At 40.9% G+C, this 27,257-nt stretch overlaps 1 protein-coding gene across 3 annotated transcripts in view; it reads left to right on the top strand.

Annotated features, from left to right (window-relative positions):
* FAM126B (family with sequence similarity 126 member B) overlaps positions 1–27,257 on the top strand; it is a 155,080-nt gene that overhangs the window by 86,811 nt on the left and 41,012 nt on the right. For all 3 annotated transcript variants that reach the window (XM_040357206.1, XM_040357205.1, XM_040357204.1), the window contains 2 exons: positions 15,940–16,017; positions 21,716–21,817. In XM_040357206.1, the coding sequence (XP_040213140.1) occupies positions 15,967–16,017; positions 21,716–21,817 (153 nt within the window). In that variant the 5' untranslated portion in view covers positions 15,940–15,966. The remainder of the gene's footprint in view (positions 1–15,939; positions 16,018–21,715; positions 21,818–27,257) is intronic.

Here is a 27,257-nt window from a genome sequence, read left to right as displayed (position 1 = left end):
TAAAAAAAAATATCCCAAGCTTTGAACATCTCACAGAGCACTTTTCAGTCCATCATCCAAGCCAATCCTTTAAACAGCTTAAGAATTTATTCAGTATACAAGTATAAAACAACGCTTAAAACTTGTGTGAAAAATGTTGGCGCACTTAGAGTGCTAGAGCAGGTAGCAACTTCCACATGCAGTGTCACAGGAGGGCCGCCGGAAAGTCTCTATTGAGGGATCCACAAGCGCTGTGTGTTAGCCGCAGCTGGAGCCTCGATAAGCCTCATGGAGACGTCGGCTGTGTGTCTCTGGGTGGGAGTGGTCCAGGGTTTCAAACTGCAGAGTCACCCACATGCTGTCTGGCCTATCAGATTGCGTTTCAAAGGCACAGCCTCGCCTTGTACATCAGCTCTGCATATTGAGTGTAACTGTGTGTGAAACTGGCAAATAACTGAATGTAGAGAGGAGCTGTCAAAATTCAGCTGTAATGTCGGTGGTGGGCGGGACCCAGCAGCTATCCAGCACCAGCCAATCATTGGGCTGCTTAAGAAAGGGGGCGGGTCTCTGCTTCAGTATGTCACAGTACATGTTTGCATTCATGGTTCCCTTAATGAACTGTAGCTCCCCAGTGTCGGAAGCACTCATGCAGCCGCAGACCATGACACTCCCACCACCATGCTTGACTGTAGGCAAAACACACTTGTCTTTGTACTCCTCATCTGGTTGCCGCCACACAAGCTTGACACCATCTGAACCAAATACGTTTATCTTGGTCTCATCAAACCACAGGACAGTGGTTCCAGTAATCCATGTTCTTAGTCTTCAGCAAACTGTTTGGAGGCTTTTTTCTGCATCATTTTTAGAAGAGGCTTCCTTCTGGGATGTCAGTCATGCAGACTAATTTGATGTGGTGTGCGGCGTATGGTCCGAGCACTGACAGGCTGACACGCCACCCCTTCAACCTCTGCAGCAATGCTGACAGCACTCATACGTCTATTTCCCAAAGACAACCTCTGGCTATGACGCTAAGCATGCGCACTCAACTTCTTTGGTTGACCATGGCGAGGCCTGCTCTGAGTGGGACCTGTCCTGTTAAACCACTGTATGGTCTTGGCCACTATGCTGAATCTGAGTTTCGGGGTCTTGGCAATCTTCTTTTTGCTTAGGCCATCTTTATGTAAAGCAACAAATATTTTTTTCAGATCCTTTGCCATGAGGTGCCATGATGAACTTCTAGTGACCAGTATGAGAGAGTGAGAACAATAACACCATATTTAACATACCTGTTCCCCATGCACACCTGAGACCTTGTAACACTGAGGCCGCGTACACGCGGTTGAACAAAACCGATGAGAATGGTCCGACGGACCGTTTTCATCGGTTCACCGCTGAAGTGGCCTGATGGTCTGATGTGTGTACACACCATCAGTTCAAAATCCGACCGGGTCAGAACGCAGTGACGTAAAACACACGACGTGCTGAAAAAAACGAAGTTCAATGCTTCCAAGCATGCGTCGACTTGATTCTGAGCATGCGCGGGTTTTGAACCGATGCTTTTCTGTACTAACCATCGGTTTGGTCCGATCGGGCAGCGGTCCATCGGTTCGGTTTTGAAGCATGTTTTAAAATTTTGGACCGAAGGAAAACAGACCGATGGCCTATACACACGGTCAGTTTGGTCCGATGAAACTGACGGTTTTGTCCGACCATGTGTACGCGGCCTGAGTCACATAACACCGGGGAGGGAGAATGGCTAATTGCTATGTTGTCATGGAGGAGTGGAAGAGGGCACCAGTGGCAACCTGTGAAGCTCTGGTGAACTGCATGCCCAAGAGGGTTAAGGCAGTGCTGGAAATTGGTGGCCACACAGTATTGACACTTTGGGCCAAGTTTGGACATTTTCACTTGGGGGTGTACTCACTTTTGTTACCAGTGGTTTAGACATTAATGTCTGTGTGTTGAGGGGACCGCAAATTTACACTGTTATACAAGCTGCATACTCACTACTTTACATTGTAGCAAAGTGTCATTTTTTGCAGTGTTGTCCCATGAAAAGATATAATAAAATATTTGCAAAAATGTGAGGGGTGTACTCACTTTTGTGAGATTGTGTGTGTGTGTGTGTGTGTGTGTGTGTGTGTATATATAATGTATTTTATACATACATGCATGCATGCATACATACATACATACATGTGCTCATAAGTTTACATACCCCGGCAGAATTTATAATTTCTTGGCCATTTTTCAGAGAATATGAATAACACAAACTTTTCTTTTACTCATGGTTAGTGTTTGGCTGAAGCCATTTATTATCAATCAACTGTGTTTACTCTTTTTTTAAATCATAATCCCAACAAAAACTACCCAAATGACCCTGATCAAAAGTTTACATACCCCAGTTCTTAATACCGTGTATTGCTCCCTTTAACATCAATGACAGTCTTTTGTGGTATTTGTGGATGAGGCTCTTTATCTTCTTAGATGGTAAAGTTTCCCATTCCACTTGCCAAAAAGCCTCCAGGTTCCTGTAAATTCTTGGGCTGTCTTGCATGAACTGCACGTTTTTGAGATCTCCCCAGAGTGGCTCATTGATATTGAAGTCCGAAGACTGAGATGGCCACTCCAGAACCTTCACTTTATTATGCTGTAGCCAATGACAGGTCGACTTGGCTTTGTGTTTTTGGTTTATTGTCATGTTGGAATGTCCAAGTACGTCCCAGGCGTAGCTTCCTGGTCGATGAATGCAAATGTTCCTCCAGTATTTTTTGATAACATACTGCATTCATCTTTCCATCAACTTTGACCAAATTTCCTGTGTCTTTTTGTAGCTCACACATCAGCAATCCACCTCCGTGTTTCACAGTAGGAATGGTTTCATCATAGGCCTTGTTAACTCCTCTCTTTAGTGTTTATGGTTGTAGCCCAAAAGCTAAATTTTGGTCTCCTTGCTGCAAATGACTTTGTGCCAGGTGGTTTGGGGCTCGTCTCTGTGCTGTTTGGCATATTGTAAGTGGGATACTTTGTGGCATTTACGTAGGAATTACTTTCTTCTGGCGACTCGACCATGCAGCCCATCTTTCTTTAAGTGCCTCCTTATTGTGCATCTTGAAACAGCCACGCCACATGTTTTCAGAGTCCTGTATTTCACCTGAAGTTATTTGTGGGTTTTTCTTTGCACCCCAAACATTTTTCCTGGCAGTTGGGGCTGAAATTTTAGTTGGTCTACCTGACCGTGGTTTGGTTTCAACAGAACCCCTTATTTTCCACTTCTTGATTAGAGTTTGAACACTGCTGATTGGCTTTCTCAATTCCTTGGATATCTTTTTATATCCCTTTCCTGTTTTATACAGTTCAACTACCTTTTCCCGCAGATCCTTTGAAAGGTCTTTTGCCCCATGACTCAGAATCCAGAAACGTCAGTGCAGCACTGGATGAAAGCTGAAAGGGTCTGTCAAGAGTCCAGAAACTGATTGACCTTTTACACACATCACAGGTGAGGATAGTTACCCTTTAATAGCCATCCAAACCCCTTTGTGTCAACTTGTTTGCATGTTATCGGGCCAAAAGGTATGATCATTTTTGATCAGGGTCATTGGGGTAGTTTCTCTAGCGATTTATGATTTAAAAAGCGTAAACGCAGCTGATAATAAATGGCTTCAGCCAAACACTAACCGTGAGTGAAAAAAGTTCGCGTTATCATTCATTTTCTCTGAAATCATAAATTCTGCCAGGGGATGTAAACTTATGAGCACAACTGTATACACAGTGGGCAAATTATTTATTGAACGCATCGCCATTTTTCTAGGTAAATATATTTCTAAAGGTACTATTACCAGGAAATTTTCACCACATGTCGGTAACAACCCATGCAATTCATACAAAGAAATGAAAACAAATAAGTTCAGAAATTAAGTTGTGTGTAATAATGTGGAATGGTTAAGGGAAAAAGTGTTGAACGTGCCAACTGAAATTTATGTAATACTTTGTACAAAACCCTTTGTTGGTAATGACAGCTTCAATACGCCTCCTATATAGAGAAACTAGTCGTGGGCATTGCTCAGGTGTGATTTTGGACAATTCTTCCACACAGTCATCAAATCTTGAAGGCTCTGTGTGCCCCTTCTTTGAACTCTGATCTTTTAGTTTTTTTTTTTTTTTTTCCCATAGATTTTCTATTGGATTCAAGTCTTGTCCATTCTAGCGGCTTTATTTTATTTATTTTTTTTTAAACCAATTGAGTTTCCTTGGCTTTGAGTTTGGGATCATTGTCTTGCTGAAATGTCCTTCCCCGTTTCATCTTCACCATCCTGGTAGATTTTTATCAAGAATGTCTTGTACATTTTTCCATTCATTCTTCCTTCCGTGATATGACGTTTGCCAGTACTGTATGCTGAAAACGGCCCCACACCATGATGTTCCCACCTCCAAACCTCACTGTTGGTATGGGGGTGTTTTTGGGGTGGTGTGCAATGCCATTTTTTTTTTTTACAATTCTTTATTTTATTTTTATTTTTCCACATACAAAAAATATAATACAACCATTTTGTCATAGTTTCCATTTGTAACATCCGTTAATCATCTCACACTGAATCTTTTAAATTTCTACAGCCTACTCCATATCAGCCCAATCTTTCGTTAGTTACAGTATTATCTTTTGCAGACCATTACTTCCTTGTGTTACCATCTTCTATGGAGTTACACGCGGTAATTTCCATCTTTCTTCTCCCAGCCCCCCTAAAAAGAAAAACGAAGGAAAAAAAAAAAAAGGAAAATTTCTCTCTCCTTCAATCTGATTCCTGGTTCTCGTTTCTCTGAGTGCATTAGCCAACAATCTGCTGGGTTTATTCCCGTACTCCTAATAGGCTCTTTTGCAACGACTCATTTTGGCTTTCGCCTTGTCTGTTAACATAAGATTCAGTTTTTTTCGTAGGCCCGTCAGCTTCTCCTCGAGCCGCTGCGTCTGAACTTTTTTTATGCGCTGTTTCCAGCGTTCGAATCTCTTCCAGCAGAGTGTCGAGTTTAGCACCTAGAGAGCGTTTTCTTTGTGCACCCAGCGATATGAGCACACCTCTCAGATAGCACTTATGTGCCTCCCAGGTACACATTGGCTTCGTTTCACCCGAGTCATTAATTGAAAAAAAGATATCTAATTCCCGTGTTGACTGCTTCTCGTATTCTGGGTCTTTCAAAAGGGTCTCATTTATTTTCCAATTCCATTCGCGTGGACTCCTCTCCCCCCATTCTATACTACAATTAGTGGGCGCATGATCGGATATGGTAAACGATCCCAATGATGCATCTCGCAAACGCAAAAGAATATTCTGATCACCCAAAACGTAATCAATTCTCGTGTATGTCTTATGTTTAGCAGAGAAAAAACTGTAGTCTTTTTAATGAACATGCATAGCCCTCCAGCTATCTATCAATTGTAGCTCCTGTAACATACATTTTGCTTTTCGTAGTTGCAATGCCATTTGACCTCCAAACATGGAGTGTATTATGGCATCCAAAGAGTTCAATTTTGGTCTCATCTGACCAGACTATATTCTCCCAGTATTTCACAGTCTTGTCTAAATGTTGTGCGGCAAACTTTTAACCACTTAAGGACCGGACCAATATGCTGCTAAATGACCCAAGGGGTTTTTACAATTCGGCACTGCGTCCCTTTAACAGACAATTGCGCGGTTGTGCGACGTGGCTCCCAAACAAAATTCGCGTCCTTTTCTTCCCACAAATAGAGCTCTCTTTTGGTGGTATTTGATCGCCTCTGCGATTTTTTTTTTTTTTTTTTTGCGCTATATACAAAAATACAGTGACATTTTTAAAAAAAAAAATCAATATTTTTTACTTTTTGTTATAAGAAAAATTAAATAAACTAAATTTTAGTGAAACATTTAGGCCAAAATGTATTTTAGTAAAAAAAAAATCTCAATAAAAACGACCGGACCCCCGACCCACGTCTAGGCAGGGACGTACAGGTACGCCAATGTGCCTGTACGTGCCATTCTGCCGACGTATATGTACATGCGGTGGTGTGGAAGTGGTTAAACAAGCTTCAACATGCTTTTTCTTCAGCAATGGAGTCTTGCCTGGTGATACCATACACGCCATGGCAGTTGAGTGCATTACTTATTGTTTTATTTGAAACAATTGTACCTGCTAATTCCAGGTCTTTCTGAACCTCTTCATAAGTAGTCCTGGGCTCTTGGACAACTCTTCTGATAATACTTTTCCCTCCTCTGTCTGAAATCTTGCAAGGAGCACCTGGTCGTGGCCGGTTTATGGTGAAATTATGTTCTTTCCACTTCCAGATAATGACCCCAACAGTGCTCACTGAAACCTTCAGAAGCTTAGAATTTCTTCTGCAACCAATGGCATCAGTATGTTTTGCACCAATATGGTTGCTATGGTCTTGAAAGAGCGCTTTGCTTTTACCCATCATGAGATGTTTCTTGTGTGACACCTTGGTAATGAGACATCTTTTTATAGGCCATCAGGTGAGACTGAACCAGCTGATAATTTGCACAGAACAAGGGGCAGGATTGTTTTCTAATTACTAATCCGAAAAATGGTGACGTGTTCAATACTTATTTTACCTGCTGGCTGTATGTATGTATGTATGTATGTATATGTGTTGGTTGTGCAAAGTAATTTTATACCAAAAAATGCAGATTTTTCACCTGTAAACAAAACGTGTCAGAATGGGACTGGTCTTCAAGTATTTATAAAAATAATTCCTAGTGTTTACCTACATTGCGTTGCTCCTTTTTTTTTTCTTTCTGCCAAGTCCTGAATGTAGGTGACTCTGGACATATGATTTATTTTTTATTTTTATGTTATGTTATATATTTCCAAAAATATAGGCACATTTATTGGATGATTTTGAACTTGCGTACTAGCACTCCCCTGTGTCCATATCATTTTGGTAAATACATTTTATTATGTCTGCTAATACCATGGGTGACTTTACATTTTTTTTTCTCTCAATAGTCTCTTAAATCTGCATGGATGCTGACGCAGCACATTGACACAAAATTCATGTGATGCATAATGAAAATAAGTCTGCTTTAATTTTCTGTTCTTGCTACTCATATAATGGGAAACATGCAAGATTTTATCAACTTCCTCCAATAATCTTGACGGATATGCTGTACAACATTGGCAATGTCCTTTATATCCTGTTGCTTAATAGATAAACATTTTCTGCCATTTTGTATATTCTAACACAATAAGGAAGGCCATTTGTCTGTCTGATTTATTGCGTCTACTTAACCACTTCAGCCCCGGACCATTTTGCTGGTCAATGACCGGGACACTTTTTCGGCACGGCTTCACTTTAACTTACCATTGCACGGGCGTGCGACGTGGCTCCTAAACAAAATCGGCGTCCTTTTTTTCTCGCAAATAGAGCTTTCTTTTGGTGGTATTTGATCACCTCTACGGTTTTTATTTTTTGCGCTATAAACTGAAATAGAGCGACAATTTTGAAAAAAATGAATATTTTTTTGCTATAATAAATATACCCCAAAAATATATATATATATATATATATATATATATATATATATATATATATATATATATATATATATATATATATATATATATATATATATATAATGTGTGTGTGTAAAAAAAATTCCTCAGTTTAGGCCGATACTTATTCTTCTACATATTTTTCGTAAATAAAATCGCAATAAACGTTTATTGATTGGTTTGCGCAAAAATTATAGCGTCTACATTTTTATTAACCACTTCAGTACCGTGGGTGTTTTTCAGATTTGGTGTTTATATATATATATATATATATATATATATATATATATATATATATATATATATATATATATATATATATATATATATATTTATAACACCCTAGAGAATAAAATGGCGATCATTGCAATACTTTTTGTCACACCATATGTCACACCGCAGCGGTCTTACAAGCGCACTTTTTTTGGAATAAATTCACTTTTTTGAATTAAAAAATAAGACGGCAATAAATTTGGCCCAATTTTTTTATATATTGTGAAAGATAATGTTACGCCGAGTAAAATGATACCCAACATGTCACGCTTAAAAATTGCGCCCGCTCGTGGCATGGCGTCAAACTTTTACCCTTAAAAATCTCGATAGGCGACGTTTAAAAAATTCTTTAGGTTGCATTTTTTGAGCTACAGAGGAGGTCTATGGCTATAATTATTGCTCTCGCTCCAACGATCGCGGCGATACCTCACTTGTGTGGTTTGAACACCGTTTTCATATGCGGACGCTACTCACGTATGTGTTCGCTTCTGCGCGCAAGCTCGTCAGGACGGGGCGCTTTAAAAAAAAAAAAAAAAATCTTATTTATTTTTTTATTTATTTATTTTTTACACTGGAAAAAAAAAATCACTTTTATTCCTATTACAAGGAATGTAAACATCCCTTATAGAAAATAATCCCTTATAATAGAAAAAAAAAGCATGACCGGGCCTCTTAAATATGAGATCTGGGGTCAAAAAGACCTCAGATCTCATATTTAGACTTAAAGGGGTTGTAAAGACAAAAATATTTTCCTCTTTCATTAAAGTCTGACAGTAGCTGATAAAGTAAAAAGTAATGTTTTGTATTATAACTAGTTTGATACCTGTTGAAATCGAGCCGTTTTATTCACCTCCAGCACTCCTGAATCATTATTCTCACTGACTTCCTGGTTTGCGGTGCGCATTCATTCTTGCTACATCACGGCCTAATTGGGCTTAGCCACTACGCCATACTATGCTAATATCATAAAAAAATATATATTAAAAAAAAAAAACGCAACTCACGGTAAATACTATGCTAATATGACAGGAGTGCTAACCACTACACCATACTATGCTAATATCACAAGAGTGCTAAAAACGACACCATACCATGCTAATATCACAGGAGTGCTAACCACTATGCTAATATCACAGGAGTGCTTACCACTATGCTAATATCACAGGAGTGCTAACCACTACACCATGCTATGCTAATATGACAGGTGTGCTAACCACTACACCATGCTATGCTAATATGACAGGAGTGCTAACCACTACGCCACACTATGCTAATATCACGGGAGTGCGAACCACTACGCCATAATATGCTAATATAATTTAAAAATGCAAATCGCGGTAACAACGCGCATCGAAAAACGCAGCAAGCATCCACTCATGTTTTTACCGCCTAGGGCACAAATCAATCCTATGCATGTTGCTTTTGACCATTTTTGCACACTATGCTAATATCACGGGAGTGCTAACCACTACGCCATACTATGCTAATATCACGGGAGTGCTAACCACTATGCCATACTATGCTAATATCACAGGAGTGCTAACCACTATGCTAATATCATAAAATAAAACAAATATATAAAAAAACGCAACTCGCGGTAAATACTATGCTAATATGACAGGAGTGCTAACCAATACACCATACTATGCTAATATCACAAGAGTGCTAAAAACGACACCATACTAAGCTAATATCACAGGAGTGCTAACCACTATGCCTTACTAGGTGAATATCATGGGAGTGCTAACCACTACACCATGCTATGCTAATATGACAGGAGTGCTAACCACTACACCATACACGCTAATATGACATGAGTGCTAACCACTACACCATACTATGCTAATGTCAGGAGTGCTAACCACTACGCTATACTATGCTAATATCACGGGAGTGCTAACCACTACGCCATACTATGCTAATATCATAAAATATTAAAAACAAAAACCGCAAATCACGGTAAAAACGCAAGCATCCACTCACGTTTTTACCGCATTTTTACCGCCTAAGGCACAAATCAATCCCGTGCATGTTGCTTTTGACCGTTTTTGCATACTAAGCTAATATGACAGGAGTGCTAAGCACTACGCCATACTATGCTAATATCATAAAATATTAAAAAAATATTAAAAAAACAAAAACCGCAAATCACGGCAAAAACGCATGTCGAAATAAACGCAGCAAGCATCCACTCACGTTTTTACCGCCTAAGGCACTCCATGCCTGTGAGGGATAAGAGAGCATCTTCACGCAGGGCTGTAGTCATAGGGAGGGGGTGAGCACATTCTGCTTTCCACCATGCAAAACGGCTCAGATGCTGGTGGAAAGCAAGAAGAGGAGTGACAGGAAATGGCATTTTCAAACCTGGATTACTGTATTTTGGGGGTCAAAAGGAAAAACGAGGCAAGTGATATTAAAATGCTCTTGCTTGCAACAATCAATTGATCTAATAAAAAATTAACCTTTAGTGTTCCTTTAAATGCAAAAAACAAAAATGGAAATGTCATTTAAAAAAATGACAACAAAAAAAATGTCTCTTTAAGACGCATGGGCGGGACTGATGTTTTGACGTCACTTCCGCCCAGTAATGCTATGGGGACAGGTGGGGGCCATCTTGCCCTTACTCGCATCCCCACACAGCATGTGAAAGGACCCGATCGCCTCCGCCGCTACCGACGGCTCCGGTAATCGGCGGAGGGGGGGCCCTCTCCGGCCGCAGATAACAATGATCTTGCGGCGAATCCGCTGCGGAGACCACCGTTTATCTTTTACAGGACCGCTTACACTAAGGATGGATATCTCGGTTGTGGCAGCAGCTGTCGTTACCGAGATATCCATCTTTAAAGTGCCGCCGTATATAGTCGTAAGGCGGTCGGGAAGTGGTATATATTATAATATTTTTTTTATTTTACTAGTGATGGCGACGATCAGTGATTTATTTATATATATATATATATATATATATATATATATATATATATATATATATATAATATATATTTTTTTTTTTTTATCGGTACTGCGACATTATGGCGGACACTTTTGACACATTTTTGGGACCATTGGCATTTTTATAGCGATCAGTGCTATAAAAATGCATTGATTACTGTAAAAATGCCACTGGCAGGGAAGGGGTTAACACTAGGGGGCGATGAAGGGGTTAATTATGTTCCCTAGGTGTGTTCTAACTAAAGGGGGGGTGGGACTGACAGGACCGGGAGCTGTGTGTGTACGAGCGTTCGCGGGTGCCTGGCGGTGATCCCGCCCGCCAGGCACGCGCATCGGCACCAGGGGCGAGCAGGGGGCGTGCCCTAATGGCTGGAATGTGAAATGACGTATAGCTAGGTGATTTTGCGCAGCCGAGCCGACCTGCCGCCGTATAACTGTTATACGGCGGCTGGTCGGCTAGTGGTTAAGCTGGCCATACATGGATCAAAATTCAGCTGGTTCAGCAGACGCCAGCCAAATTTGAAACCATGTGTGGCCACTGAGGTTGAACAGAAGTCGATCTACTGATTGTGACTTCTGTTCAATCGCCCTGTCGATATTTTCTCGTTTGATCAGTGCTGTATTCTGACAGTAGGGGGGTCTTCCTGCTGTCAGAATACAATAACATAGCAAGGGGGATTCCAGCATCCACTTTGAATGCGTATGGCCAGTTTTAGAGTTTGGGTTGGCTAATCCTTTTCCAGCAGAGGTAACCTCACTAAATACTGGAGGGAGCTTGTAGCTGTACTTCCCAAAGTAAATTAGATCTTTTTTTTTCAAACCCTTGTTATCTCAACAAGAAATGACATTGCCTAGAATTGTTTTATCCTTTTTGAAGTAGTCCTTTGCCTGTGTGTGCAAAGGACTATTGCGTTTAAGGCTCTCTGTTGACCCTAACCTGTGAAACAAGACTGTTGCCACATTCAGATTTGAGTAAAGCGTCATACAGCTTACATTTCACGTACCTGTGTCATACTCCGAAGCCAAGGAGACTTTGCCATTTCCTTGTTCAACTGTGCAACATCCTTGGTCACTTCCCTACTTATTGGATAGAACGGTCCCTTGTTGAAATTTAAAAAGTAACACCAGAAGTCTGGTTATGCGGTGTGGCAAGCAAGGCATGAGTGAATCTCACAAGTGAAGTAAATTTCACAAACATGTTTTTTTCCCCATCTCTGACATTTCATAGGTACAGTACAACCCGGTTCACACTGCCGCCGACGCAGCCGCCTGACAAGTCGCGTCCCATTCAATGCAATGGAACCGTTCTAATAGGAGCGACGCAAGTCGCTCCGACTTAGAAAAAGGTTCTTGTACTACTTCGGGGGCGACCTGCATTGACTTCTATACAGAAGTAATTTTGCAAGTCGCCTTAGATGTCGTCTTCATGTTGCCTGGCCGAGTCGCCCCCGAAGTCGTGCCGCCCCTGTGTGAACCGGCTCTACATGTGTATCATACAGTGCATCCGGAAAGTATTCACAGCGCTTCACTGTTTCCACATTTTGTTATGGTACAGCCTTATTTCGAATTTAATTAATTTCATTATTTTCCTCAAAATAATGACAATGTGAAAGAAGTTTGTTTGAAATCTTTGCAAATTTATTTAAAATATATATATATCACAATGTTCATAAGTATTCACAGCCTTTGCCATGACACTCAAAAATTGAGCTCAGGTGCATCCGGTTTCCACTGCTCATCCTTGAGATGTTTCTACAACTTGATTGGAGTCCACCTGTGGTAATATCGGTTGATTGGACACGATTTGGAAAGGCATGATTTGTTCCTATTAGGTCCCACAGGTAACAGTGCATGTCAGAGCACAAACCAAGCCACAAAGTTCAAGCAATTGTAGACCTCCGACAGGATTGTATTGAGGCCACAGATCTGGGGAAGGGTAAAGAAAAACTTCTGTAGCATTGAAGGTCCGGATGCACTGTAAATGTGTTTAGCAGAGATAAAATTAAATGCTAGTCTGCATGTGTCGGCTCATTGCTCATCAAATAAAATCTAGGCATGATGGGACATGGTAATCTGGGTAATTCTCATGGACTTGGTGTCCTGTCCAGAAGAAGCTAAAAGTACTTCTGCTATATTTATTCATGCAGTGCCGTAAAGGGGACAAAACTCTGAGATAATTAAGCAGGTAAAGTGAATAATGATACAGAGAAATGTAGTAGGCAAACCATTCCCTTAGCAGGGAGCCCACCCCATATCCCCTCCTCCCCTTCCCAATGGGTTCCATTACAAGCCTTCATAGAAAATGGTCTGGAGTCAGGAATCCCCATGGTAGTGTGCTATGCCAGTGGTTCTAAACCTAGATGAGAGCAAGACCTGGTAAATCCTTCCAAAACTTTCCATGCCCCAACAGTGAAAAATAAAAGCCTGGCAATACAAAATATGTACTGTATTTATTTAAAATGTATTTTAAGGGGAGGGATCAGTTGAAAATATGAGTTATTGCAGCTTTTTTGTTGTTGTTTGCATTCTCGCTCTCTTTTATTGTCTTTCTCCATTCTCTCCCACTCTTTTTGTCTTTTCTACTCGTATTTTCTTTCCCTTTGCTCTCAATTCTCTCTGTTTTTATTTTTATTTTTTTCCCCCCTCCCTTCTTTCTCTCCCTCTCCATCTACTGTATCTCCGTCCCTTTTCCCTTTTGAAAGTTTTTTTCTCCTTCTTTCTTGTTCTCTCCACCCACCCTTTTGTTGTTGCACACAATAGGTGATAGGTGTCTGCTGCTCAGCCTGGCCCGTTCCCACCACAAAATGTCCTCCATATCTGTTCCAGATGCGTGTGCACATTTTTAACGCTTTGTTAATGCGTTACTGCATTCCAGTACAGTTCTGTGCAGGAAAAAAGCAGCATATAGTACTGCATACAGGTTATCTTACATTTTAGGAATACTACTATTAAATCATTTTTTGGGGGGAGGATACTCTTTTGAGAGGCTCCCACTTCCTTCCGGAGCCCCGGGAGGTTCACCTCTTCCCCCTCCCTCCCTGCAATCTTCTTGGACACGTCGCAGGTCCCAGAAGATTACCCGGCCATTCACAGCATGCAACTTGCGCATGCCCGACTGTGAAGCCACAGCCAGGGGCGCCCACAGTTACGATGGTGGCGCCGCAGATTGGAGGGGGAGAGGATCGGGGCTTCGTACAGCTGCATCACTGAACCGTGGGACAGGTGAGTGTCCGATTTATTAAAAGTCAGCAGCTACAGTTTTTGTAGCCGCTGACATTTTAATGGGTGGAAGTCCGCTTTAAGTTATGGCACACTGAAACTTGTTTTTCCACAGCACCAACAATGGTTACAATGTGTGAAATGCTGCTTTCACTACCCATCTAGAAGTCAATCTCCCTCACAGTCTACTTTACCATGCCCTCTGCGGTCATGGCCTCATGCCAGCATTTGCCAAGCATTTAAACTGGCATGAGATGAGCTGTGATAGCAGATGGCAAAGTAAGAGCAATAACTACACACGTGTATAGACAAGCTCTTCATTAGCGAGGATAGTACCATCTAGTGGCTACAGACTGGTTTTACAGCTGTTTTCCTATGTCAAATGTGGTGTTACAGTAGCTGTTAGGCCACAGCTTTTTGTCTGCTGGCAGAAAGCCACAGAGCAGTGGTTGAGAACCACTGTATAAAGGTTTTTCCATCCGCCATTTAGGCTATTGGGATTGTAGTTCAAGTGCAAATGCTGGGTTATTGAGTAGTGGAGTAAGTAGGGATTTCAGAACACGTGACCTGCCAGATGTATCGGTGTGAGGATTTGAGGCATAACATTTTCTGTCTTTTTTTTTTTTTATTTTTTTTATTTATGTGAGAATCACATTAGGTCTATGGGGTGAGGAGCATCCACCCAAGATTTATTGTTTGTTTATCCATTCTGGGTTATAAGTAGTGGAATACATTTTTGTCATTTGGGTTGCCCTAAAATATTTTTGGAGGCATGAGACCCCAAATCATTCTGACGATATGAGGGTATATAAAATATGCCTAGAGAGACCTCAGACAAATTTTTCTTTTTTGCAGATCAGAAGAGGTAACATTGATGGGTAGAATTCTGAAATAATTCAGTACTTTTGGTAGCAGAGAGATTTTTTTTTTTTTTTAATCACAGTAATTCTACCCATCCAATCTATCTCTAGAAACAGTTGCTTATATTAACCAAGGTAGGATTAAATTGATGGAAAAGTATGGTCAATACACTGACAATATTGTAACATTCGTTTTATTTCATAAAAAAATATTAAAGTGATGGTAAACCCCAATATTTTCTAAATTTCAGCCACTGAAGTCATGCTTACCTTGCATGCTGCATCTTAATTTTTTAAATCTTGCCTTTCTCCCAGTTTCAGCTGGTCTCATGGTAATTTCCCTTGCTTTCTGGTTTTGGGGTGGCTGTCAGGACACTGCCTGCATTGACATGCACAGGCAGCCGGAGAACACTAAAGCATGCCTCTGCTGCTCTCACTTCTCTTACCAGTGATTGGCAGCAACGTTTCTTGTGGTTCCATTTTCAGGCTACCTCTGTACAGCCAGTGCCCCTGCTTCCTGGTCGCCATTCTATGCATTTAAGGTAAAAAACCTAGATGCAGCTTCAGCTACCCTTATACTTACCTGAGCCCGATCTCAACCGAGTGATGTGCATGAGAGCAGCAGCTCTCTTTGCTCTCTCTCCCCTCACTGGACAGAGGGGAATCAGTGGCTCCTGCTGATGTCAATGACACCCAGTAAGGAGGGAGGAAGTGGTGGGACGAGTCATGCTCTGTGTGTCAATGGACACTCAGAGCTGGGTCAGGAGCAAATGTGCACAAGTTCTCTCGGAGCACGTGGCTTACTATGGGGGGGTGGGGCAGGTTGGCCAGAAGTGGACCCAAGAAGAGGAGGATCAGGGCTACTATACTATACAAAACCATTGCACAGTGCAGGTAAGTATATCATGGTTGTCCTTTATAAAAAGGTGTATATATATTTTGTTTTCATAATTTTAATTGTTTTAACCGCTGATTAAAATTCCCTCTTGAATTAGAATCATTAAATTCCATCATTAATCTGTGTATTCTAAGAATTGGCTAGTTATTTCAGAGTAGTTTATTTACTGTGGACCTAAGGTATTACTATCCAGTAACCAGATATGTGATCTTTTTGTAGTGAGAGAGCAGTGGACTTGGTAAGAAGATGCTGGGATCTGAACGTGGAGTAGTGGAAGAATGGCTGTCGGAATACAAGGTGATTTATTTCATTCTTGGAAGGTGTTTCATGAAACTGTCGATTTTAAACCTGAAAAAAATAATCTTATTAAAAAAACAGTTATCGGTGCTTATTCTTGAATGCATCCAATCAGAATTTGCCCTGCTGAAGTCAGGCCAGTGTAAGATGAATTCTGAGGCTGATATGGGTTGGTGGACTTGGGAATTGTTCGCCTAGCGTTCCTAGTTATCTGCTTCTATGACATTCTTGCTGGCTGCAACAGGGAGGCATCAGTCCCCCAATAACTGAAATGCTACAGAATTTCCTTTGCCAGTGAGGAAGTGATGCCTCCCTCTTTCAGATAGCTAGGCAGTGGTAAGTTGTTGACATTTTTTTCACTATTGCATTGCATTTTTCTGTGTATTTTAGTCCATGATATCAACACTTGGCCCTATCCAAAATAGATGTTCGTTGTAATTCGTACATAGTATAAAATGAAGATATTGGAGTTTTTCTCCAAGCAGTGTTGCTCATATATAACACAGAGATACAAAGTGGAAATCATTTGATGAAATGTATGCACAACTATAGAGTTGCGCCATAAAGATATAAAACTGTAATTTTTTTTGAAGAATCAACAACAAGTGGGACACAATCATGAAGTGGAACGAAATTTATTGGATATTTCAAACTTAAAAAAAAAAAAAAAATTGGGCGTGCAAAATTATTCAGCCCCCTTAAGTTAATACTTTGTAGCACCACCTTTTGCTGCGATTACAGCTGTAAGTCGCTTGGGGTATGTCACTATCAGTTTTGCACATCGAGAGACTGAAATTTTTGCCCATTCCTCCTTGCAAAACCGCTCGAGCTCAGTGAGGTTGGATGGAGAGCGTTTATGAACAGCAGTTTTCAGTTCTTTCCACAGATTCTTGATTGGATTCAGGTCTGGACTTTGACTTGGCCATTCTAACACCTGGATATGTTTATTTGTGAACCATTCCATTGTAGATTTTGCTTTATGTTTTGGATCATTGTCTTGTTGGAAGACAAATCTCCGTCCCAGTCTCAGGTCTTTTGCAGACTTCATCAGGTTTTCTTCCAGAAAGGTCCTGTATTTGGCTCCATCCATCTTCCCATCAATTTTAACCATCTTCCCTGTCCCTGCTGAAGAAAAGCAGGCCCAAACCATGATGCTGCCACCACCATGTTTGACAGTGGGGATGGTGTGTTCAGGGTGATGAGCTGTGTTGCTTTTACGCCAAACATAACGTTTTGCATTGTTGCCAAAAAGTTAGATTTTGGTTTCATCTGATCAGAGCACCTTCTTCCACATGTTTGGTGTGTCTCCCAGGTGGCTTGTGACAAACTTTAAACGACACTTTTTATGGATATCTTTAAGAAATGACTTTCTTCTTGCTACTCTTCCATAAAGGCCAGATTTGTGCAGTATACGACTGATTGTTGTCCTATGGACAGAGTCTCCCACCTCAACTGTAGATCTCTGCAGTTCATCCAGAGTGATCATGGGCCTCTTGGCTGCATCTCTGATCAGTCTTCTCCTTGTATGAGCTGAAAGTTTAGAGGGACAGCCAGGTCTTCGTAGATTTGCAGCGGTCTGATACTCCCATTTCAATATTATCGCTTACGCAGTGCTCCTTGGGATGTTTAAACCTTGGGAAATCTTTTTGTATCCAAATCCGGCTTTAAACTTCTCCACAACAGTATCTCGGACCTGCCTGGTGTGTTCCTTGTTCTTCATGATGCTCTCTGCGCTTTAAACAGACCTCTGAGACTATCACAGTGCAGGAGCATTTATACAGAGACTTGATTACACACAGGTGGATTCTATTTATCATCATTAGTCATTTAGGTCAACATTGGATCATTCAGAGATCCTCACTGAACTTCTGGAGAGAGTTTGCTGCACTGAAAGTAAAGGGGCTGAATAATTTTGCACGCCCAATTTTTCAGTTTTTTATTTGTTAAAGTTTGAAATATCCAATAAATTTCATTCCACTTCATGATTGTGTCCCACTTGTTGTTGATTCTTCAAAAAAAAATCACAGTTTTATATCTTTGGGCTCTTTCACACGGAGCGGATCCGTATTGATCCGCCCCGTGTGTGTCCGTCGGCTCAGCGGGGATCATCCGTAAATCCCCGTTGAGCTGTCGGCGGACAGGGCGGTCCCCGCACACTGTGCAGAGACCGGCCCTGTCTTTCCTCCGCTCTCCCCTATGGGGAATCTGATGAATATTGACCGTGTGTCCGTATTCATCCGATCCGTTCCGCCAGACGGAAGAAAAATAGGGTTTTCTTCCGTCTGTAAAAGCGGATCTTTGCGGAGGCGGATCATTAAAAAACGTCCGTTCGTCGCCCGTGTGAAAGGGCCCTTTGTGTTTGAAGCCTGAAATGTGGCAAAAGGTTGCAAAGTTCAAGGGGGCCGAATACTTTTGCAAGGCACTGTATGTGCTTAGGTCAAATTTCAGGAATCCGGTTTACATCCACTTTAAATGGGTTGGTGCTCCAATGATAAAATTGCTAGAAGGGCTATTATAAGGTCTGTTCTTTCCTGCAGTTTACTGCTTACTCTAGATTTTGTGTCCTCGCTTTACCCTCAAATGCTTGATGTACGTCGGCAGAATGGGCGTACGTGTACGTCCCTCAATCAGGGAGCAGCGGGAGCCACCGGCGGACTATATGTCCGCCGGTGGCTTGCGATCATGACAGAGAGGCAGAACGGGAAGATGCCTATGTAAACAAGGCATTTCCCTGTTCTGCCTAGTGACATGACAGGGGTCTACTGCTCCCAGTGATTGGGAGCAGTGATCTGTTCTAGTGAGCCTATCCTCCCTACAGTTAGAACACACTGAGGGAACACTCTTAAGCCCTTGATTGCCCCCTAGTGTTGCCCCCTTCTCCGCTGGTGACATTTATACAGTAATCAGTGGCTATTTTTAATAAATTAGTGTAAATGTCAATAGTCCCAAAATAGTGTCAAGTGTCTGATTTTTTTTATTATTTTTTTGCCGCAATGTCGCAGTCACAATAAAAATCCCAGATCGCCGCCATTATTAATAAAAATAATAATAATGCCATACATCTATACCCTATTTTGTAGACGCTATAACTTTTGCGCAAACCAATCAATACATGTTTTTTTTTTTTTTTGGTTTGTTTGTTTTTTATGTATATTGTTTGGGGATATTTATTATGGCAAAAAGTAAAGAATATTGTTTTTTTTTTTTCAAAATTGGTAGTCTTTTCTTGTTAGCGCAAAAAAATGTAAATCCGCAGAAGTGATAAAAAAACTGCAAGCTCTATTTGTGTGAAAAAAAAATGTTTGGGTGCAGCGTCGCACGATCCACAAAATTTGTCATTTTAAACCGACTGCCGTATCGCAAAAAATGCTCTGGTCATTAACGGGATAAATCGGGGCTTGACTATTTTTTTTAATTGCATTTTATAAGCAGTTAAAACACAAACAATGGTCACAACCTTGACTCCAATACACAAACAATGCTACAGCACCCGCAGCCAGTACAGCACAGGGATGTAAAAAGAAAATATAGCAATATAAAAAAACTCATAGCTCAAGAATGTTTAAGACATTACCAATCTTCCATAGCATAATGATGATATTCCAATGAATCAACCACCCCTCAGAGGAGTGAAGGGCAACCACATCCACCTCCAAGTCCCCCTAGGGCAGCCATGTCCAAAGTCCGGCCCACCAGCCAATTCAGGCCCATGTTCCGGTTTCATACGGCCCCACTGGCAATTTGGATATATACATCTTTTGTGGCCCACAGCGAATCCCTGGGTGCCACATGCCATTCAGGGATTTATTGGGGGGCCCACAAAAGTTTTATATATTGTATTTTATAGTTCTTCAGAGGGGACAGGAAGGGGTTAGATGAGTGCAGTCAGATTACATAAAGGTGCATCTCCTGTTTACTCCGCGGCCTCTGTAATAGGAAGTCCCACCTTCTGAGCTGGCATTGGATGACTGTTCTGTCTATCATAAGTGGCCGCTGAGTAAACAGGACATTCTTCTGTATGTAATCTGCGGGCTGCAGATGGGCATGGATCAGGCTGCACTGATGGCAATGGTGAGGCTGCACTGATGGCAATGGTGAGGCTCCACTGATGGCAATGGTGAGGCTGCGTTCACCGTACTGATTAGGCTGCATTGATGGGCACGGAACCCTTATTTCGCTTCACAGTGCTTTATTTAACGGTGCTTGTTATACACCTCTGCGTGTTATACACTGATAAATACAGTATATCCAAATAACACGCCTGAGCTCAACCTTGGACTCTTCACCACACACAGCCACAAAGACAAGATAATTCTTGTTGGGCAGTGTATTAGTTCATTATTTTCCTTTCATTTTAATGGTTCAAAACAATGTCACGCAAAATGGTGGGCCCTTGCGAATGTTCACTTCATCAAATCTAGCCCTCTTTGAAAAAAGTTTGGACACCCCTGCAAGGCACCAAGGAGCAGTCACTGAGCCCAGTGATCACAACCTATGCCAATATGCCCAAAGCAACCAGATTATTTAATCCGACACTGTCGGCAAAGCATCAGCCCCCCATACCTTTTAAAATTTAGCTGGAACCCCTCTGTTGGCATATGGGGCCATATAAGCCTTTCTTTAAATTCTTGCATGTGGGAGACCTTGTTCATGCCGTAATGTCGCTCTGTCTTGGTATTGTGTTCAGTCTTACCTTTTGTGTAAGATTTTTATTTTATTTTGTACATAGAACTGTAGAGCATGTCTTGTCCTCGTTATTTGCCTTACATGTTATCTTGTTGATCATTAACACAAGTTCAGTGGAATTTGTCTAATAATTTGCTGCACTGTATGCTTGCAAAATCCTTAAATTGATACTAAACAAAGAAGCGTTTATTGCCATAATTCAGTCACATAAATCATATACATCATGCCACTGTATTTTGTTTTTGTTTTTTAAAAACATTATTACAGCACTGTTGTGTGGTCGCATGAACTTTTCTTTTTTTGGCATCTGCGGGGTAAAGAACCGTGAGGGAGACTTCTATTACTCTGCTGATATATGCTCTCTACAGTGTGAGTCTGTGTCTGGCCAGTCTTGATGGCCTGATTGGTGCTATGCCGGTCACATGGTTAAAAAAAAAAACAGTTTCAGAAGAGCAATTCGGATTGGATTATAAAGATAACTGTTTTACAGCTCTCAATAAATCTTTATTGAACATCAATTGTGTGTTTTTTTATTTTTTATTTTTTTGTGCATTATATGGTGCAGGTGGAGTCAAAGATGATTGACCCTAGCTTTCATTTTGTTAAGATGGCATCGTCATCCGAGGCTCTTTTTTTATTTTATTTTACAGGTATTAGCAATTACATGTGATATATTTAATACCGATTTTATATTAAAACGACTTGTTTTTGTGAGTTTCTTTGTCAATTTAATCAACCAGCATACTATATCCCACCTATATAGTGTTTAGCAAGAGGAGGGAGGGGAGTATAATTTACCACTGTGCAAATACTCACATGTGTGACTCTATAGTCATGTGGGCTGTGCAGATGGGATTTGGAACTGAAACTGAGCATGTTCCATAGAGGACACCGATTGGTCTCTACGCAATCTCAACCTGCAGGGGGGAAATTATACAGTAGCTTGTTGGCAACAGCTTCTGCTTGTATTGTTGACTATAGCAAAAAACGTATATTCTTACAAATTTTACAGGTATTACCTGAAACTCAGCTCACCGCTTATGCTGCAACTCTTCATCGTAAGAAATCTCTAGTCTCTGCTCTGTATAAAGTCATTCAAGACCCAAATAATGAGGTGAGTTTGCATTGTCTGTAATGATATGCGATTGATTTTCTGTCTTCTGATTCTGCCATCATACCTCCCAAAGTAATATTTTCTGTAAAATGGCATGTTTTCATTTCTCGATCACCTTATGAAAAGAGACTATAGTGTCTCCAAAATGCTGATAGTTTTATATTGCACACGCTATATTACAGCAGACATCTTAGTAAAGACTTAAAGTAGAACTATAGGCAAAACCTTTTTTTCACTTTTTAGATAAAGGTAGGGTTATAACCCCTGTCAGATTTGTTTTTCACCTTCTGTGTCCAATTGGGGAGATTTACCTTCACTTCCTGTCCCATAGCCACACAGGAAGTCCCTGCAAATTAAGGGAATTCCCTGGAGACCCCCAGGTCTCCAGGACTAGAGTCCATGTTGGAAGGCTGTCCACAAGGTTTAGGAGTGTGTCTATGGGAATGTTTGGCCATTCTCCCAGAAACGCATTTGTGAGGTCATGTTGGACAAGAAGGTCTGGCTTGCAGTCTCCACTCTTATTCATCCCAAAGGTGTTCTTTTGGGTTGAGGTCAGGCCAGTCAAGTTCCTCCACCCGAAACTCACTCATCCATGTCTTTACAGACCTTGCTTTGTGTCAGGATTTTTTATTTACCAAAAAAAATTAGTTTCTTGGAGTTCACAAAGGAACAAAAGATCAGTAGTTGGTTTGATACAGTTGGATTATAAAGCCACCCTTAGGAATAATTGGACACTGGGAAACAAAATCCAAAAAGCCATTGCCAGCCAGGTATAACACCTCCAACTCACAGCATGCCTCAGTTTTATGGAAACACAATACTTTAGAAGTCAATCAAAACAGAGGGGGGGGGCTTAATAAAACTCCAACAAATGGATTTTATAGTAAGTGGGCATAGGATCGGTAGTCATTCTTATATGGTTGGGACATCCCAACATTGGTTCATCTGAGGGGCCAATCACTATTTTGTTTGTAAGTGTATAGTTCCTGAAGGTGGCCATATAACACAACTATGTCAGAAAAACTACTGATCATGATAAAGGAAGAAATAAAATAAACACTTGGAAAACTAGTAGAATACATTTCTACATGCTCCCTCACAAGCTTGTCCCCAGAGCCCACCTGAAACCCTGGGGGACTCGCATTTGCAAATTTCCTAGTAGTTTCAATTTTTAGCATGCTATATTGCATCTTCTGCAACTCCCAGTTAACCAATATGTAATATAGGCAGGCTTGGTATGAAAGGCAGAGAGGCTGTTGGGTTGGCTTTTACATTACCAAGCTCCCTGGGCAAGTTTGATAATGCGTGAAGATGTTAGGTGGTTGAATTTGTTAGTAATGCTCGCTTTACCCAGTTTTTTTTTTATGTCCCATTTTACATTTTACTTTGCCATATATTCATGTAGCATAAAATAGCTCTTCGGTGTCTGGTTCATTTTTTTTATCTTTTTGTTTCTTTAATAGATTTGCTTAAAAATAAAATAAAAATCTCTAATGATAATGCATTAAATGGGAGAAATATCCAAATGCTTGACATCTGCCACCCTGAGTTGCAGCATATGTTTATGATTAAATTGCTGTCAGATTGAGCAGATAATAAGCATTCAGCAGTTTTGTAGTTCAAATAACTTAATTGCTGCTGAAAAAAGCACAATGTGTTCCAATATTTTATGCAGATGTAACCCTCCTGTTAAATGACCCTGTGCCAGCAATTCCACAATACAGAAGAAACAAGCTGGTTTAACTAGTGTTCCTGTAGTTGATTTAACATGTTTTTTTAGAACAGTGAACTGTCATGTACCCAAAACATATATTATTTTCCATTTTAAAGTGATTGTAAAGTGTCTCTTGTTTGTTATTTAAAAAAAAATGTTTTTTATACTTCTCATTTCTGTGCAGTTGGTATTGCACAGAGCAGCCTGGATCCTCTTCTCGGGTCCCTCTTTGCTGCTCCAGGCCCCTCCCTCCTATCGAGTGCCCACACAGTCAACGGCTTCCTATGGGGGCACTGGAGCTGAGTCACGTGTGTCCATTCAGACAGAGCCCCGGCCCCACCCCCTCTCTCCCCTGATTGGCTGACTGACTTTGACAGCCGCAGGAGCCAATGGCGCTGCTGCTGTGTCTCGACCAATTGGGAGGAGGGTCCCGGATGGCTTAGACATTTGTGGACATCGCTGGAGAGAGATGGGGCTCAGGTAAGTAATTAGGGGGGTGCTGGGGGGTGCCTGCTACACACGAGATTGTTTATCTTAATGCATTAAGATTAAAAAAAACTTCTGCCTTTACAACCCCTTTAAATAAATCCCTCTCCATTGAATGACTTGTTCCACAGTTTACTCCTGTCTTCTATAGGTTGTAATCAAAATTGAACTTGTTTAAATATCTGGTGGTGCTGCCTGATCATCTAACATATGTGTCAGAAATCTGTGGTGTTGTCTATGCTTAAAAAAACAGTAAAGTAAACTAATTCTCAATTTATTGCTTATCAGGCTCCGTAAACTTAGGGCTCATGTACACTACAGCTTCTAAACTTGAGTTTAGGAGCTCTTGGCGTTTTTTTTTCCTAAACCCAACTTCATAAAAGCCTACAAGGTTGATTTTCTAAGGGCAAAAAAAAGACTGTGGACCTTGCAAAGTGCAGTTGCACTCCCCAGAGTATTGCCTTCAGAGACCTCCTTTTTTTTTCTCTACATGTAATGCTTGTTTCTGAATTATTATTTTTTTTTTTATTTTTTTTTCCTAATGGAGTATAACTACAGTAAATATTGTTTTTTTAGGTGAATGTTCAGGGGATATTTTATAACTAAATTTAAACTAGAGCCGTTTCACACAGGGGCGACTTGTCAGGCGACTTAGCCGCCTGACAAGTCGCGCTCCGTTTTGTACTATGGAACCGTTCTAATAGGAGCAACTCAAGTCGCTCCGACTTGGAAAAAGGTTCTTGTACCACTTCGGGATGACTTCGGGGCGACTTGCATTGACGTCAATACAGAAAGCATATATTGATACAAAAAAGATTCACTGGCGCTCTATGGGTTAACACTATAGTCCAATATAATATTTAAGACCCTCGTATGGGCTGTAAACGATCCGTGCTGCAGAAATCCAGGTACCTAGAAGCACCACCAAAATACAGTTACAACAAAAAGGAATTCTGCGCTCATAAAGGTTTACCACTCTAATTCCACATAATGTTTGTGAGGAATAACATTCAGTAGATCTCAGTTTGTTCGAAAGAACCAGTTCTTTATGTAGAAAAGATAAACAAATGTATACAGCACAACGTAAAAAAATACAGAAGTCATTTTGCAAGTCGTCTCTGAAGTCGTGTGCAGATCGCCTTGCCGAGTCGCTCCGCAAGTCGTGCCGCCCCAGTGTGAACCGGCTCTTAGGTAAGAATATTCCAGTATCCACACTGAGTATAATCTCTTAAAGGGGGTATTCTAGCATCTACACTGAACTGAAGTGATGGTGAGTTAGGAGCAGACAAGAATATTGCAAAATCATCACTCCTTTACAACCTACATTAACTTGTACATCAAACACGCTACTGCAGATGCCCTGTGGGAGCTCGTGGGTCATTAGCAGAGACAATGAAAGAGCTTTGATATTTTACCAATGAAGCTGAGGATGAAGCAGGCAACTTTGTACACAGACAGCTCATTACACTCCAACATTATTGCTTCTATCAGTTCCGTTACATTGGAGTGCACTGTGGATATAATTTAAATTGATTTGTTCACAGATAGATATTGGCTGACACAGATTCCTAGCACATTGCATAGATGGTGCATAATGTGAATCTATTATATTCTAGTTTGGTTTGTTCAGTTTTTAAATCCCAACTGTGGCATACATTTTCACATAAATTGGTTTGTGAGGCAGTTCAGCATAACCAATTTTCTAAGTGGCATTAAAGTGACTGTAAACTATCACCTTGTAAAACAACCCATTCAGTTTAAAATATAATTGAAAGGCAAAACATTTTTGTATAGGTATAAAATTATTTATAAATACATTCCCCCCCCCTTTTTTTTTATAAGTGATCACGTGCCCTTTTGTTCTCAGCTGCATAGGTTGGGAGGAAAAGCAGCAACACACTGAGCTTCCCAGTGAATGGCTGTGCAGTGGGGGCGTGTCAGGACAAATCTGATCATTGGAGGATAGAGTACACAGAGTTGCCAGCATAGCTAGAGAACTGACCACGCTGTGCTCTCCTGCCTAGTGTGGACAGCTTTTTTATAGAACAGCAGAGGAACTGGCAGGAACACCAGGGATTTCACATTAACCACTTAAGGACCCCTTCACGCCGATATATTCAGCAGAAAGGCACAGCTGGGCACAGGCATGTACCTGTACATTGCCTTTGAGAGCCCAGCCGCAGGACTCGCAGACCCAATCGCTGCCGGTGTGCTCCGTGACCACGCCCGCGGGACTTGATCGCCACCGGTGTCCCGCGATCGGTCACAGGAGCTCAAGAACGGTCCCCATTCTTCTGTGTTGCAGTGACACTGATCATCTGTTCCCTGATATAGGGAACGACGATCAGTGACATCACGCTTACGGCCACACCCCTCTACAGTAAGAATCACTCCCTTAGGGCACACTTAACCCCTTAGCACCCCCTAGTGGTTAACCCCTTCACTGCCATTGTAATTTTTACAGTAATCGGTGCATTTTTATAGCACTCTTCGCTGTGAAAATGACAATGGTCCCAAAAATGTGTCAAAAGTGTCCGATGTGTCCGCCATAATGTCGCAGTCACGAAAAACATCGCTGCCATTACTAGTAAAAAAAAAATATTAATAAAAATGCAATAAAACTATGCCCTATTTTGTAAACGCTATACATTTTGCGCAAACCAAACGATAAACGCTTATTGCGATATTTTTATTTTTTTTTTTTTTTTGACCAAAAATAAGTAGAATACGTATAGGCCTAAACTGAGGAAAAATAATGTTTCTTTTTTGGGCATATTTATTATAGCAAAAAGTAAAAAAATATTGCATTTTTTTCAAAATTGTCGCTCTATTTTTGTTTATAGCGCAAAAAATCAAAACCGCAGAGGTGATCAAATACCACCAAAAGAAAGCTCTATTTGTGGGAAAAAAGGATGCCAATTTTGTTTGGGAGCCACGTCGCACGACCGCGCAATTGTCAGTTAAAGCGACTCAGTGCCGAATCGCAAAACAAAAAGGGGCATGGTCCTTAACATGCATATTGGTCCGGGTCTTAAGTGGTTAAGGAAGCAATACAAAGAACAAAATATTTTCTCATACAAGAACATTATACAGCAGGCACATATCAGGAATATGAAGTGCAGGGGTAACAAACGCTTGAATAACCTAGTGTTATAAAAAAAAGTAGGTTTTTTAAATTCATACTTGCAGCTTTTTTCCTTTTTTTTCATTTACAATTTTTTTATTAACCTTTTAAAAAGG

The sequence above is a fragment of the Rana temporaria genome, chromosome 6 (genome assembly GCF_905171775.1).
Source record: "Rana temporaria chromosome 6, aRanTem1.1, whole genome shotgun sequence".
NCBI classification, from domain to species: Eukaryota; Metazoa; Chordata; class Amphibia; order Anura; family Ranidae; genus Rana; species Rana temporaria.
This window is presented reverse-complemented; position numbering and strand designations above follow the sequence as displayed.